This window comes from Mercenaria mercenaria, chromosome 18, assembly GCF_021730395.1.
Source record: "Mercenaria mercenaria strain notata chromosome 18, MADL_Memer_1, whole genome shotgun sequence".
Lineage (NCBI taxonomy): Eukaryota > Metazoa > Mollusca > Bivalvia > Venerida > Veneridae > Mercenaria > Mercenaria mercenaria.
The window spans coordinates 23773968-23790654 of record NC_069378.1 but is presented as its reverse complement, the minus strand read 5'-3'; the positions used below and the strand labels follow the sequence as shown (position 1 = coordinate 23790654).

The following is a 16687-nucleotide window of genomic DNA, read 5'->3' as shown; positions in this document are numbered from 1 at the left end:
CCCACCCCCCACCCCCACCCCAAATTATTATGTTTTCACAACTTCGTCTGCAAATTTATCCAGTCAATCTCTTTTCAGTACAGTCATAAAAACATAGATATATAACCATCTTACACTGTAGAAACAAAATATGGCGTAAACACAACTTAATCATCCAGTACTGTGCATACTGCTACATTAATTTAATAAACTGTTTGGACGGACATTAAACACATTGTCTTGGCCTTATATATAGCACAGTGAATTTGTAAGTAGATACTTGTTTTTCTCAATGTTTTCGTTAAAAGCATTGTAATATAAGTAAGTAAGTAAGTAAGTAAATTGTTTATTATAGTGACTTGTGTATACATAAATTCCGAATACATAATACAAATACATCAAAAGACACCCGGCCCATCTGACCTATAAGTCACCTTATTACTACATTTAACATATAAGTTGTGAACAAAACCAAGAGCGAAACATGAATGAGATCGAATGTACATCTTTATATATATATATTGAACACTGATAAAAATGGATAAAAACATACTACATATATTGTGTATTAATAATTGCAAAGTAGCTTATATTTACTTATCATAAAGTAAGCTTCTTCTCAACATATATGCTCTAACTAGAAACTTTATAACTTTATTCTGATAATTTTTCATAAGGAAAACTAGTTTTTCACTGTCTGTCATGTTGATATATACATCATTCGAAATAATGTCATTAAATATCACTGGTCTTGTATTGTTATACACAGGACAAACAATCAAAAAATGAGTTTCGTCTTCAGTTAATCCCGTTTGACATAATGTACAAAGTCTTTGGTCTGGAGATTCCCCGACATACCTTCCAGTTTCTATTCTTAAGGGCAGAATACCGCATCTAAACTGTGCATAGATGGAACGTTCGTTTCTCTTAAGATTTAAAGACAAGTAATTTTCGCACGAAAATTGAGTCTTAAATGTTTTGTATGTCCTTAACTTAGGCACCTTTTCATAATCACTTTTCCATATGTGTGCATAATATTCTCCAATTTTCGATTTAACATTAATCCATATCTACCGTTACTTTGTTATTAAAATGAGTGATAAGGTCTAAAATAAAAGGATACAGTTATTCTGTGTCGTGTCTTTAAGTTATTTCGCTTTTAACGAATCTGCGTTGCATTGTTCAGATTTTTTCTGAGGTATCTACCAGTTATGTTTGTTTGTTTGTTTTGGGTTTAGCGCCGTTTTCTCAACAGTATTTCAGTTATCTAACGGTAAATTTTCAGAGAACCCATTGCAGTACGGAAGAATGAAGTTTGCAAAATGCTCCATATTAAAAACAATTAACATCTTATATTGATTTTTAGAAATATTTCACCTGATTTCCTTTTTTTCCATATCAGATATAAACATGGAAACATACACAAAACTATTCAAATTTTACACACACAAAAAAAAATGTGAAATATGTATAAATGTATATTTGAAAAAAGGTAACGTTTACAATTTCATTTCACACAATAGATACACAAGCTTTTACCGTGATTCAAGGCCCGAAAATAAACTATTTGAAATGTTTAAACGCTAACCTGATATTAAACACTTTCACATGAACGTGGAAGGTTAAAAAATTGAAGACAACTATATATACCATGGTGTATTTTGTTAGAAAGTCGTTTATTTTGGTTATATTACTATCGACCTTAATTCTGATTTTCATAGTTCGGGAGCTCGACGGTAAGTACATTTCCTTTGTTTTATATGTTGTTTGGCTTTTTAAGTATTTGATGACTACGAAAGATATTAAAGGCATATTTGTAAAATTAAAAAGAAATTCGTGAAAAAAATTGTAACAGTAATTATACAAGCAGAAGATGTACAGCGAACATGTTTCAATCATTTTCCATCTTCTAATGAACAAAGTTTATGAACGAAAATGAAGCTATATTTATTAACAAAGACATGGTCGAAAAAGTAAAAAAATAGCTGGGATGTGAATGTAGATTCTAATTTATTAATACGGGAAAAATGTATCAATTACAGTGACTTTGATATACCTACAGTGACTAAACATCATTAGAAAGTCGAAGACAGATATCCGTTGATGCTTTAATTTTGGTGGAGCAAAACAGCGCATACGCATATGAACATACATATACAGTAAAACCTTATATACCCGGTTTTTGCACAAATCTGTGTAGAACGAGTGTTTTAATCACACTTTTTCACTGCTAGAATACATTCTGCATGAAATGAGATGGTTTTCATGTTTAAACTCCAACAATGGCGAGTTTTGTAGATCGAAACCGAAAGTAGGGGTTTATTGTGCGGACAAGGCTGAACAGCACTAAATCCAACTCTTCTTTATTTCATATAAAATCCACTTACTTCACAACGGTTTTTCGACATTTTCTAGTATATCGGATTTTCAGAGACTTATATTCCCATAAAGAACTAGATCGCTACTTTAGAAAAACAAAAAGAAAAGGGGTAGTTAACTTTTATACAAGAAAACTACAGTTCGTTAAATACAACCCGCTGATTTTACTACTTTTCGCTTCTTTCAGTTTCTCTTTTCGAGACATTAAATTCTTACGCCACCATTTTTACCTAACATGCGATAGCAACATGCCGATTTCAATAGAATGCAAAGTGATACATACTGAAACGCGGTAGGGTAAAAGTAAGCACGTTGCTGTCGAGAAAATGCACTAGGAAAGGAAAAAAAGATTAGTACTATTTATACTTGGACTACTTGCTTACATTCTATTTGGTAGTGATCAGCCACAAGAGCACTTTAACTACCGAGTTTAGATATTTATCTGGGCTAAAAGTGATAAGTATATTATAATAAATTAAGAATACACTCAATGTACAAAAAATATTTTAGGGTATTTCTTGTCTTTAGAATACAGGATATTTTACCAGGCAGAAAGTCACCGAAAGTGTTATTGAACTTCTGTTTTTTTTTCCATAATCCTTTTAAAATTAAATGACGTCTACTAAAGATTCGTGTCAACCGATTATTCACTGTATCTCACACTTTTGTAGAAGTCGATAAACTCCCTAGACCGACTAATCATTCTATTTTCATCCTTTGAGATTCGTCAAGTATACGCGTGTATCATAACTGGCACGTGACATTTATTAGGCTTGAATTGTAGTGTTTCTTTATACCTAGTAGGAAATCTTACAATGCAGCAAGTATTGAAACATAATGTGTATTTGTATTCGCCATCCAGTACGTACTTTCACTGAGAACTTTCTGCAAGTTTCACATGTTTGTATGGTATAGCTAACGAGGGTTTCTGTATATCCATCGACACAGTGTTAGATGGAAAAGCGATTAAAGTCCATAGATACCTGTGTTTTTCCATTCTCTGTTAAATGAGTTTGTCGAGTAGAAAACGTACATATATTACAAACCCGCGAGAGGCCTCAAAAGGAATGTGCACCGTAAGCGACATCCCATTCTGACAGCGACTGTCAATGTAAATATAATAGGGTAATTATAATGGTAGCTTGATCTGGGATGCTGTATTCTGCTCGAGTGGATTTTGCCAGGTTGGATCACACGAGGCGCCGCAAGTGTCGGATCACACGAGGCGCAAGTGCCTCGTGTGATCTGACCTGACAACATTTACGAGACCCTTTTATTATATACCTCCACATTTTTGTTTGTTGTTTTGTTATCGAACGAAATCTTCAATGTTTATTGATGTTAAAATAGAATTGAGTGTAGTTTTATGTGCGCTATTTATAGATCTGTGTCAGGTCATGCATATTAAATAAAAGTAGTCCGGCAACATACAATACAAAAGGTATAATACAGAAGTTTTTTCTGCCCGTTTGTATTTTCTTATGAAATACAAGCCGTATTTATGACAGAATTTATATACTAGGTATATAATCAATTATCGATTTTGATTTTGTGGAGTCGGAATTTAATACTTCTGAAAAAGTGTTTAATTAGATCTAATTTGATTTCGAAACATAATTGTTTGCTATATGTATGTAACGAACCTAGGTTATGAGAAACACTTTTCCAATGTCGCGCCGAGTTCGTTATATCCGAATTTTATTGTTTTGAGATCAGCAGATTATAAGGATCTTACATGCCTGCCTGTATAAGACGGGGTTTTCCCTACCCGAGGGACAGTGTGGAATGGAAAACCGAGCGTTAGCGAGGTTTTTTATCCATGCTGTCCCGAGGGTAGGGAAAAAGCTGTCTTACTAAGGCAGACATGTTAGATCATTTTTCTTGCCTATCATGTTCAAAATAGATCGTTGAGACAAATAGGTTTTTGGTATTTCCTGACATTATTTATAAAATTTATGACGTCACAATGGTACCAGTACTATGTGACGTCACCTTAGTGCACGCTATTTTAGACAAGGTTTTTCCCTAGGGAAAGACAGGAATATCTATCCCCGGCGCATGCTTGGATAAATGTATACTTTCCCCGATAGGTAGGCAAAAACTGAATGTCTCGTTGAACTCGATTGAAAACGCGAAATATCTAAGTTTAACGCTGTTTTTCAACAGTATTTCTGTCACGTAACGGCGGGCAGTTAAACATAATAAGCGTTCCTGGATTCTGTACCAGTACAAACCTGTTTTCCGAAAGTAACAGCCAAATTCCCCGCATGAATAGGCAGACTTGACAGATTCCTTTGTAGTACCGAAAATGAACTACGTTTTTTATATGTATTTTGGCGAGAAATCTACACGTACCATCCATGCTGCTCATTCAGTTATCATGACCACGTGTTTATCTTACATAAAATTACACATTAGCGCTATGGCATGACCGCAGACACGCTTAGACAGTAGTTAAACTGTGTTTCATTAAACTGTAATAAAATGTTTTACAACAAAATGAAAATTTTCGCGTCAGAACTGAATGAATTTCATTTTTCTATGACTGTGACTAACGTTAAAATATTTGAAATTATGATAATTTTCTTTTTAAGGTCTTAATGCTTTGTTTATTCAACTTCCAGAAAGAAATAATGTTAATGTTTGATCATCAAAAGGCTGATAACGACGATTCGTTTGCTTATTCTTGCGAACCCTATCGACCTACTCTTTGAAGTTCTGAGTTGGTACCAGCAATCAAACATGTGCTTATTGTGACCTAGTTCTTTTTCTCTAAATATTGATCTCACATGCATCTTTCAAGGTTATTTGACGATTGTTATGAACTGAACATTCGTCTAATTCTTGTTAAATCCTATTTTCGATAATTGTTCTCTAATATATTTGCCAAAGGTTTGAATATTGATTAACGTAGCATATTTTTTATTGAATCGATTGTTTACAGATGCCTTATGTCAGATTTATAAACATTTTGAATAATAATAACCAAGAGTGTACATCTTATTATGTAACAATGCTTACATCATTTTGTAAAACTGACTTAGTTAATTTGGAACTATATCGTACATTAAACAAACAACTTTAAAGGAAACTATCCAGTTTTATGTAAGCACCAATCCGCGCAGTACTTTAATTTCATGTTCAAATGTTTTACTTGGGAACATCTCCTGTTACTTACTGAGTCTCCTTTTGCGTTTAATATGAAAGTAAATGTGGACGGTAGCAGACAATTCTAGTTAATTGAATGAGAATGTTTCAGCTGGCAGACAACTTTATAGAGCCGTTTTATGTGCACTGGAAAGGTAAATGCATTCAAAATAGAGATGTCTAGACGGAAAAGTATTGAAACACTAGTATGAGGCTGTTATCGTTTAGTTTATGCAAGATACATCCATGTCACCGTTACAGTTTATAGAAATGCATCTCTGTTGTTAATATATGTACAAGAAATAATATTTTAACAATAAAGGCCATCAGAAAATGTGCAATTTCCGTTACTCTTTTAAATATATTACACAAGGAATTTTCTCGGAAATAAAAATTTGTTAGTAGATTCCCTTTGTATTGCTGTATAATGTACTTGGATTTTGAAGCGGCTTTGTCTATCTATTTTAACATAAGAATAATAATGAATTTACCACGAAATATTTGCCCGGAATCTGGTTCTTTTCGTAAGAAAAGTAGCACTTTTACGACCTAATTTAAGGCCCTTTACGTCATTAGGTCATATTAACTGTATTTTCGGATGGAGCAATTAAGAGCTGAAATTTTTGTAAGGTTAGTTTCAGTAGTGTAAGTTGATATTTAAAAACCTAACGGATAGAAAAACATCGCGTTCTGCCCGGAAACTGGTTCGTAGCTGTAGAGTGAATAATCGCGCAGAAGCCCGGAAACTGGTTCCTAGCAATAGAGTGAATAATCACGCAGAAGCCCGGAAACTGGTCCTAGCAGTAGAGCGAATAATCACGCAGAAGCCCGGAAACTGGTCCTACCAGTAGAATGAATAATCAAACTGGTCCTAGCAGTAGAGCGAATAATCACGCAGAAGCTGAACATTCAAATAATTATCAATTCACAAGCCATAATCATCCGCAAAATATTTTTTTTTTTCTTTTAGAAAACATGGTACACGTATTCCTCATAAATAAGTGTGGTGCTTCGTTCAGGTTATTTCGTGTCGATAATTTATTGTAAACATCACAACAGCTAGATCTTTATTTTTAAATAATGGAAAGAACATCACAAGAGATGATTTGAATACTTGATGTCTGCTTAGGATTCCTAACGTTATGTCAAATGTCACACCTAGACAACTTTTACAGTTATTCTTAACTTTTTATTGTTACTGCTCAATTCCTGTCTTAATTATGTTAAATTTTCAACATTGATATCGATTTTAGCCCGATATAATTTTGTTAAATTTTTGGATATTTTAGTTATTTACGTGTTGTACCCTAAATCCAAAAACTTGTAATCCCATATTTAAACACAATCAATCGTGTTTTAATACAAGGATGTTGATTTTAATTAAATCCATAGAGATGTATTGTGATTTAAACATGTTTACTGTCAGGCCCGTTTTGATGTGTGAGGGAACAAGTGCATCTTTAATGTTATAATGTAGACAGTGACTGAAAACAGAACAACTTGCTTGTACTTTTAAATGAGGTTCAACGGGCGATTATCATCTCAAATTAAACTTTCTATTGTCTTTTTAATCACCTTAAATGCTGCATTTTTAGCGACAAAAACCATTCCTTTATCTCTGCATAGCTTGATATAATTTAAAAAAGTGAGTTAAATGTTGCAAGACATTGACTAAGGTCATGCAATAGCTAGTAATTATTTTTTGTTTACATTCTTTAGACATCAGGCAAGAGAGCAATGCTATATGTTACAATGGAAACACGGAGGGGCTGAATGTTGATCATGATATAAAGAAGAAAGTGCAATCTTTTACCAGAGAGCGAATCAGTAAAATAAATGCCGACGACAGAAAAGACGTCAAATTGCTGACTAAGGTGAATAAACTAACAAGTTTATTAAAGAGTTGAGATTTCAAAACGTGTACGTTTATACCCTCTTGTAGTAAACTCATTTAATATGCAGTAATAATTGTCGGCATGCTCGCTACATTTATAGAACTTCAGATAAAGACTCAAACGTGCACGATTTAAAAAATAATATATCCCAAACAGTGGGCAGTCGTTGAAAACAAAATCATTCTAAGTTTAGGTGTGTAGGAATTATATCTCGAGGGCGCAGCATTTGAACGAAAAGGTGTCATTTTTATCAAAAGCAATTCACTGTTTGGGATGTATTATTTCCATTCTGACACTTTATGAAAGTTTATCGGGATAATTATCTAAATTATTGAAGACATCGACCAATAATTTGTCTTTTTTGTTTTGTGTCGTTTTCTTTTCCAACGCACCGGTATGACGGTCGACGCTATGATGTAATAATTGTGGCTCACAAACAGTGAGTATGGTGCAGACAGTTTCAGTCTTCTTTGTTTAACCAGGGAAATAAATTGGGTCGTGTTAAAATAGAATAGGGATAGTATAACAGTTAATTGATCTGCGATGTTGTATTCTACTCTAAAGGATTTTGTCAGGCTGGGATCCCGAGAGGCGCCTGCGCTGAGTATGACCCGGCTTGGCAAATCCACGAGAGCCGAATACATCACTGCAGATCAATGTACTGCTTTAATGACCCTTTACATTTATCTACTTCTGGTAAAACTGACTACAATTTAAGAGAAATAAGACAGAAAACTAGTTTCACATGGTAATTCTTTACGTAGGGAACTTCGAAACATCTTCATTACGTCATTTCTGACGGTATATTTGACGTCACAACTAACACAAGTAGTCCCATCATTAAATATTTTTTCCGTATCCGACGGGAGTTAAATTAAGGGTGTTTTATTCGGCTGTATTTCAAACAGGTTCGCAGGTATATAATAAATAATTATATCACATGTGAATATTGAATAAAGATTGAAATCCTATATACATCCGTTCACGAAAAAAACCTCGACCTCTCTAAAATAGTTATTGTACTTCTCAGGTTAATCATTATTGTTATTAAACGGATGTTTTGAGGGTTTTTTTAAAAATTAAATTCAGTGTAAAATGTCTGTTTAGAGTCAACATCCTTTTGAATTCTAGATCAACTTTGCATGCCGTCTTTTACGGATACACATAGACAGTAGCATACTTTAAATTTGGACGATAGCTCTCCATAATGGAAAAATAACAACTCCTCTAGCTGTTTCACATAAAAATGTGTTATATGGTATATGCTACTCTAGTCTTCAGGTACGACAGCTTCTGAAAAGCACAAGGTGGAAATGGGTATGTGAAACTAGAATACATATTTTCAAGAACTTTACCTGTTTTTTAAAGCATGTGGCTTTTGACTTTAGTGTACATATTCAGTAAAATAAACTACCTGATATTTTGTTGACATATTGATATAAATAAAAAAGGTAAAACCTAGTTTACAACCATTTTGTTTTGTGAATCGTCCTAAGGGAAAACCTTTTAGCGTGATGTATCAAGTATAGAGATAAACTTAAATTATAGATACAATAAATATTTAGTGGCTGCATGTTACATTTTCTGAATTCCATGATATATTTTGTAAAGGATGAGATATAGTAAGATATGAGTACTGATGAATTGTGTAAATTATAAGTAATTACAAATGAAATGGCGTTATTTCATAATGAATATTAATGTGAGCGCCATTTTTGTTCTTGTCATATCCCGTCCTTTAAATGGCACATATCTAGGGCCCCGTGGTTTTGTGGATGGCCGATATTAATCGCTCCGTCCGTCCGTCCGTCCGTCCGCCTATTTGCCAATCCGTTTTAAGACACCTTCTGGTCCGGGTCGGAACTTTAAAACCATTCAAGAGATTGTATTTATTTAGAAAGTGCAGTGTACAGGAATCATAACTCTAGCTTGCTTACTCATTGATCTATTCTCATTATTGGAGTTATTTGCCTAAGCCACGACTCTTAAACCACTGAATGGAATTTAAACAAATTTACAAAGATTAAAGGTATTAAGAGTAAGGGGTGTCTACAAAAATAGACTGCTTACTTTTTTTTATTTGTTTTCTTTTATTACATTTTCCTCCGGCGAAGTTTTGCGAAACGATCAACGGGATTTGGTTGTACTATATCACACAACAATAGAGAACGTTGTGAGAAGAGCAGTGGAATAGAACCATACATCTACTTTGCTTACTATTTAGATTATTTTCCTTTATTGATTTTACATGCCAGGGACATGATAATTGCTTACCAAATGTTATACAAAGATATGTTAAAGGGCATTAAGGGACATTGCACTGCACAGGAACTGTTCTTCTGCCTTCACTACTTGCGATTGAAATACATTTTGTTGTAACTGTACATGCCCGTAATGTATACAATTAATGATATTTTCAGTCCATTCTTCAAATGAAAGTGAACACTCAGAAAAACATATGTGGCGCTTTTACGAGACGCTTCGACTGAAAACAACGAATACATCTATCACCTTTGTACTGCTAATAACTTACGGGCGTTCTGGGTCGTCATGGCTCGGAGATATGATTAGTCAAGCTGGCAGCACCCTCTATGTGTTTGAGCCTCTGCAAAGAACTGCATCACAAGGATTCTTTAAAGACAATCTGGTTTGCTTTAATAGCAACACGTGTCGGTAAGTTGAATAATAAGCCACTTCTCTGTAGTTTAGATGAAATTTTTAACTCTTCCTTTGAACAAACTGGATAAAAATATGTACCTAATGTTGAATAAAAAAGCAAAAGAGGTGAAAACTGATGTAGAATATTCTTCATCCTATCAGAAGGGTCGTTCCGGGTTTTGTTTGTAAGATGTTGCCTTTATATATTACAAAAATACGTCTAAAACATTTATGATTATAAGTTTCTATTAATGGCAACTTGCACAAAACATAATTTCAGTACGTTTTGAAGGAAATTCGATTCTTTAACAAAATCTTGCAAACGATTAATTTTAAAGTTTTCGTCAAACATTTTACACAAATTCGTTTGTGTTTATAAATTTTGAAAACTAAAAATTTATATACTTCTAATGCAGATCTTTGAAGACTTTAAGGAATAATAATTCAACAAAGCGTAACACTCCATCTAAAATCAGTTTTAGATCTATGCGATGCAAGTGTCTATCTCTTTTAATGAAAGCTTGCTAAAACACGTTTTGTTTTTCATTATGGATTATTTTCTACGCTTAATGTCATAATTTGTCATAATAGAACATTCATTTTGGATAAAGTAAAGTCTTAAATCTTCAAATAATTGTGAAATATATCATTACTAAGTTGCTCGCACTGTTATAGAATTAGGAAAGGTGTCAATCGGTAGAAGATCAAGAAGCAATATGTATGCTTTCAGGTGACCAAGAAAACTTATTGAAAGACATACCACCATACTTACAACACTCTACAAACTATTCACTTGTCAAATGTCTAGATTGTTGCCATTTTTCAAGCGAATAATGAAGAACAACTTGAGAAGTAAGAACCATGAATTAGCTTTAAACCAATGTAGAAGTAAAAACACAACAACTTTCAACTCGTGTCTCAAGAAAATGGAACCCATCTGTGCTTCTACAACGCATCGTGTTATAAAAACAATCCGGATATCAATGGAACTTGCGGATATTTTTATGAAACTTTGGCCAAATCTAAAAATTGTTCATTTAATTAGAGATCCACGAGCGGTTACACGGTCACGTCTACGATCCTCGGAATTTTCAATGGCAAGATATGTCTTTACTCATTCACAAGACCTTTGCAGTCGAATGTACGAGGACGTTATTCAGCATATGAAACTTCAGAAACTTTATCACAATAGGTTAAAACTTGTAATTTATGAAGCATTAACTGAAAGGCCAATGAATGGTGCAAGAGATATTTACAAGTTTCTTAACATGACAATGACCAAACAGGTTGTTCAGTGGATTTATCAAACAACACATGCTAATAAAAAGGCAAATTCTGAGTATTTTGGTACGTCAAGGAATAATGCAACAGAACTCGTGTCATCCTGGAGAATAAAGATGGATTTACTCAAGGTCCAAGTAATAGACTATTTTTGCAAAGACCTGTACACTTTGGTTGGATTTATTCCAATGAATTCTACAGAACAACTTAGATTACTGAGTGTGCCTTCCAGAAGGAAATCAAGCATTGACGGATTTGTGTGAAAGCAAGAGTTGTAATATAATAATTAAGGTTGTACCCTGTAATGACATTCGGCAATTTCCGTGTGGTTACGTATTCTTGTTAGGCAATTCGGCGTTCTTCGGAGGTAAAGTAGGTCAACACACACATACCTTATATAATATGGAAACTGTCCGAATCGCATATGAAGAAAACGTAATTTGCTATCCATTATCTTAAACTTGCCAATGGTATTTGTAATGTATTAAGACTATTGATCAGCAAACTGCCCACTGCTATGATAAGCCTCGCCTAATGCAACTGCCTCTCTGATACCAATAGAATTGTATGTTGTTGAATTTGAGAATTAGAATAGATTTAGTAACTATCAAGATGACTTGTGTCTTTCTAGTCCAATGACTATATAAGATTATGTCATATAAGAACCCACAAGAACATTACAGTATTAAAGTTGAAAAGGCATTATTTGGGCATTTTTAGAACTTAATTGAAATGTCGGAGCTACTTTGCATTATACACGCATATTCAACATCACTAATTTTTTTTTCTTATTAGCCTCTTAGTTTAAGAGGTAAAAATATTAGTATACAATATTTTTCGTCCTGTTTTCGAATAGAAAGAATTTCAAGAATGAATGATAATGTAGTGATTTTTACAACGATGCAAAATTATTTCGTAACATCGTATCGTAGAAACAATGTTTGAATTAAACTATGTGCACACTCATCGGAGGTTATTGTCTTTGAGCCCACAATCCCATCGATCGTGTGCAGTAAAACTATCGTTATAAACACGCAAAAAACTTCCGCCAATTGATATACGGACTGATAAGCACCGATTAGTTATAAATTGGTTTTTTGAGTTTCAAGTGTATTTATTCAGTTTACGTTGGGTATAAAGCCAATCAGGACGTAGCCACCTATGTCCTTCAGATAAGATCAGTTTTGATTATTGATATAACATTATATTGACCAAAACATGAATGAGATTTAGAATATAATAGCTTGTCCTATCTAGCTTGAGTTGAAAACTACATAAGTTTCATTAAATCATACTGAAATTATAACAACGTAAGTTCGATTTTACATTTAAAAAGACATATTTCGATTTCTTTATCTTGCGGAAGAGCTCAATTCGGGCGAAAATATTGGCGAATTATTCTGTAAAGCGAATAACCAACTCAGTATATTTGTAAATCAATCAAGACAGTTGTGCAATGTAACATTTTGTTTTAAACAAGCTTAAATATTTGATCAAATTTGAAAGGGTAATTATTGATGAATACATGGCGCTAAATATCACGTCGACGGGACGTTAACATAATTTCGCTGTGATGATTTAAGCAGTGCTTAGTCTATAAGTTACGCTTCTGGCTAATGCAACAATCCCCGTGTTCATTAACTTAAGTATAAATCCCACGGACAAGTGGCTAATTCGTAAGTGGCAGGATTTATAAAATGTAAACATCTCGTTCAATACCATCTCCATTCAGTCCATATTTATCTGAATTGTTGCGGACAACTGCTGAAATACGTAAATCCAGATATTTCGGTACTTCCTGACTCAGCAAAACTGAGAGGCCTACGGTCATAATCGAACAAGTCAAAATCTGTTTCAAAAGCTAGCAATAGCTTCTTTATAACTGCTTCCGGTAAAGTTTTCAGAGCCTGAAGTAAAGCTTCATGTCTGTTGTTTTTCAAGTCTTGTGGGGAACTTTCAAAGTGTGCCATAGCTAAATCTCGTTCAAATTGTTCTTGTTTCAATGTGTTGATTTCTTCTTTTGTCTTATAAGGAAAATCCATTTTCTTACTTATTAGGCCTCTGCTCTGCAGCCTACTCCATTCTCTGAATAAGGCACAAGAAAAAGACACACCACACGCGACTACCTTTTCCTTCTCCTTATATACCCAGCTGGAACTGTCCATTATGGCATCAAATACAGCGTCAGTCTCAAAATCATTAAACCTTACCGCATCAGTCAGATCTAATAATTCGATTAGAGCAGCTATATCTTCTTTTATTGTTTCATATTTTCCTATGTAACGAAATGGCAGATGACACGGTAAACAATGGCTGTACATTGAACTGAAATGACCATCGATGCACTTATTTGAAAGCATTTCATGAACAGTATAGTTAACAAATTCTACAAAAGAGACATCCGAAGCACACCGAATGGAATCATTGTCCAAATCATGGCGTTGTGATTCTAATATATCTTTGCCAGTTTTATTCCAGTAAAACACGTTTGGAGAATAAAATTTGTCGAGCCAGCCGGAGAAAAGTCTAGAAAAAGGGTTTCTAACAAACAAAACTAGTTCTGTACGTTTAAAAAGGTTTTCAACTTCTGCCCATTTTTTATTTTGCATGTTCCTGTACCCACCTTTCCCGTCGTATGCCTTGCTTATCTCTATACGTGTTGGGTTTGAAGTACCTCCCCAACCACCTTCAACGTGTGGAATTCTTCTCCAAAATGTGTTTCCTGTTTGTTCAATAGAACAGTATAAAACATTCTTCTTTTTGACATATTTCAAATTGTTTTTCATTTCTTGTTGATCTTCGCACGCAGTGTGATTATTGGTTTTTAAAACTTTCAGACATCTACGACGTAAATGCCTTTGCCTTTCGTGAAATCGCTGATATTCATGTTTGTACTGAAAAATCCCAAACAGAATAAAATCTTATGACTTTGTATTCAAGATAGGTCTTTTTGTTTCATTTCACTGGTTTGGTAGCATACAAATATACATACAGGCTTTTTATAAATGCATTCATGTATAAAATTCAACAGGTTTTAGAGTAAAATTGACGTTTACGTTTGAATACCATTTCATTTGATGTGTTAATGTTACAGGTGTCCTTAAACATGTCTAGAGGGTTTCTTTTTTTAAGTATTATACTTGAAAATACTACGTAATATATAGAAATAACCTATTTAACACAAATCATAGTATTTATGTTCGTTAACTTACCTTTGTTTCATTTCTTGTCCAGCGCTTTCTGTTGTTGTCAACTAGTACTGAACTACCTGTATTATAGAATGTTATGGTTACTTTCTGTCACGATTTATCTTAGGAAACGTATTAAGAAAATTTTGCGATTTTGACAACTTTAAAATGGTCCATATGAACTTCTGATATCAAACAAGTTGTTTAATTATGTTACAGCAGTAGCTGAAGAATGCCAATAATGTATTTCTACATAGTTCTATGCTATCTAACATTTGAAGAAAGAAAAATATGAATTCTGCAAATTACCAGTCTGTCGTCCTTTCGTTTTGTCGAACCGAAAAAGCGTAATATAGACACAACGATAAACAAGAGAAATTGAATATAGTTTTGTCAGTGTGCTAGGTGAGTGTTTGTGGGGAAGGGTGGGTTTAAGTTACCATACCTTTTGTAGTTATTTTGTTGTCTCGTTAAATTTGTGCCCGCCAAAATGACAGAAAAAAAATCAATAGTTGTAGGAATCGATATTGGCATATGCCTAACTGTCCTCGTCCGGTCGTTGCGGCAAGGTGAAATTACAAGACTTAAAAGGTCTTATATTGATCTGCAAGGCGACAGAACGACTAGAAATGGCAGAACTCAGTCGTCAAAGGTATATTCAATTGCATCAGTTATGTTTTACACCGTTTATACAGTTGGCGACTTATCAAAGACTATTACTTTTATCTGACAAAGTAAAAATCATATAGAACTTACCGTTTTCCTTTAAAATCACATACAATAAGACTGCAATTAAAGCAAAATAGAAAATATAAAGACACGTCCTTTTATTGCAACGAAACATCTGTACCATGTGCAAAAGACTGTATACCCACTCACAAAATGCAACTCGGAAAAATGCATTCAATTCAATATCAGATACGTTATCGCAATGTCAATACAATACATTTGATAAATAACACGAAAATTATTTATAGCTTTTAATGAAATTAATACCATGAGCAAATCAACGAATGATAAAAGCTATTGAAAAAATTGTTTGAAAAGTGAGGCAGTCTGATCACATAGATGTGCAATAATGTAGGGGTTGTAATAAAAATATACAAAATCGTGTTAACCCTTACGACACGATTGATTTTGCCTTTCTTTCGACCAGTGTAGATCAAGATCAGCCTGCACATCCACGCAGTCTGATCATGATCTCCACTGTTCGCGATTCAATCAGTATCATTTTGACAGTTAATGGCACAATGGTCCAAATTAAAAGATGGACAAGTTTATTGTAGAAATTTTGCAGGGTAAGGGTTAAAGACGCTATTTCAGACACAAGCAAAGTCATACTGTACTTTTATTGGCAGTTTGGGGTAGAAACATTAAAATGTTTCTGACACATATTAAAGGTGATAGAATGCAAGCGTTTATCCTAGTGTTCGAAATAAAGATGATTTTTGTCCATGTACCCTTTTCATCAGTGTTTGGAGCGGATGCGTGCAATAAGCCAAACATGTACTGTATATGAATTTTTATCCAGCCTTGATGTACAGATGGTATTCTAGCCTTACTACTTTTCTGATGATATTTATATCACAGCGCACATTATAAATATGATATAATGTAAAAAGCACTGGCAATTCATATCAACATTCTATAGATGAGAACATCTAGGTCGCAAATCGATTCCTTTAAATTATTGTACGATGTCTGTTCATTCTAAGACATTTACTACCATTGAATGAATAGAAAATTGGAGATGACGGTGGTTTCAATATGTCACTGGTACACCAAAAGCTCGAAATTTCTGTTAAAACAATGATCTAAACTTAAGGGAATCATAGAAACTGATTAAATAACATCTCCTAACACGCTTTGCTTAGTTAGATACGTATACGTAGTTAGATTTGTTGCCTTTTGTCAAAAGTATGATCATAGTTTATTAATTTTCTATTTCTTTTATTTCGAAATGTATGAATTACATATAAGTTTTTTTTAATATCTAATTGGACATTTTCCTTTTATAACATATCTGTGATCAATTTTTATCATACATTAATTTTGTACCCTTGCAATCTGTCCTTAATATGTTCATATTTAATGAACTGAAGATATGTTATCATGCACCTGGTTATCAAAGACACGTGTTTATATCGTAAAGTTAGATAC

General features: G+C 33.7%; 3 protein-coding genes across 3 annotated transcripts; 2 read left to right on the top strand and 1 right to left on the bottom strand.

Moving 5' to 3' along the window:
* The first annotated feature begins 1577 nt into the window (after positions 1-1577).
* LOC128550669 (uncharacterized) lies at positions 1578-10918 on the top strand. Its single transcript, XM_053530163.1, has 5 exons — positions 1578-1715; positions 7225-7379; positions 8675-8717; positions 9821-10073; positions 10789-10918. The coding sequence occupies exons 1-5, from the start codon at positions 1631-1633 to the stop codon at positions 10790-10792; spliced, it is 540 nt and encodes a 179-aa protein (XP_053386138.1). The 5' UTR covers positions 1578-1630; the 3' UTR covers positions 10793-10918.
* On the top strand, positions 10794-12333 carry LOC128550668 (carbohydrate sulfotransferase 1-like). Its single transcript, XM_053530162.1, has one exon. The coding sequence runs from the start codon at positions 10859-10861 to the stop codon at positions 11600-11602; it is 744 nt and encodes a 247-aa protein (XP_053386137.1). The 5' UTR covers positions 10794-10858; the 3' UTR covers positions 11603-12333.
* Positions 12334-12794: 461 nt separating this feature from the next.
* LOC128550667 (carbohydrate sulfotransferase 8-like) lies at positions 12795-15439 on the bottom strand. Its single transcript, XM_053530161.1, has 3 exons — positions 15284-15439; positions 14552-14607; positions 12795-14233 (listed from the first exon to the last, which is right to left on the bottom strand). The coding sequence occupies exons 1-3, from the start codon at positions 15378-15380 to the stop codon at positions 13079-13081; spliced, it is 1308 nt and encodes a 435-aa protein (XP_053386136.1). The 5' UTR covers positions 15381-15439; the 3' UTR covers positions 12795-13078.
* Between the last annotated feature and the right edge of the window lie 1248 nt (positions 15440-16687).

What these genes read in the sequence shown, in the direction of transcription:
- LOC128550669 (XM_053530163.1), top strand. Translation starts at nt 1,631, where the DNA reads ATGGTGTATTTTGTTAGAAAGTCGTTTATTTTGGTTATATTACTATCG. An exon ending in CATAGTTCGGGAGCTCGACG is followed by an intron (nt 1,716 to 7,224) that starts GTAAGTACATTT and finishes TACATTCTTTAG; the next exon opens with ACATCAGGCAAGAGAGCAAT. An exon ending in ACGTCAAATTGCTGACTAAG is followed by an intron (nt 7,380 to 8,674) that starts GTGAATAAACTA and finishes ATGCTACTCTAG; the next exon opens with TCTTCAGGTACGACAGCTTC.
- LOC128550668 (XM_053530162.1), top strand. Translation starts at nt 10,859, where the DNA reads ATGTCTAGATTGTTGCCATTTTTCAAGCGAATAATGAAGAACAACTTG.
- LOC128550667 (XM_053530161.1), bottom strand. Translation starts at nt 15,380, where the DNA reads ATGGTACAGATGTTTCGTTGCAATAAAAGGACGTGTCTTTATATTTTC. An exon ending in TGTGATTTTAAAGGAAAACG is followed by an intron (nt 14,608 to 15,283) that starts GTAAGTTCTATA and finishes TCTATAATACAG; the next exon opens with GTAGTTCAGTACTAGTTGAC. An exon ending in GGACAAGAAATGAAACAAAG is followed by an intron (nt 14,234 to 14,551) that starts GTAAGTTAACGA and finishes GGGATTTTTCAG; the next exon opens with TACAAACATGAATATCAGCG.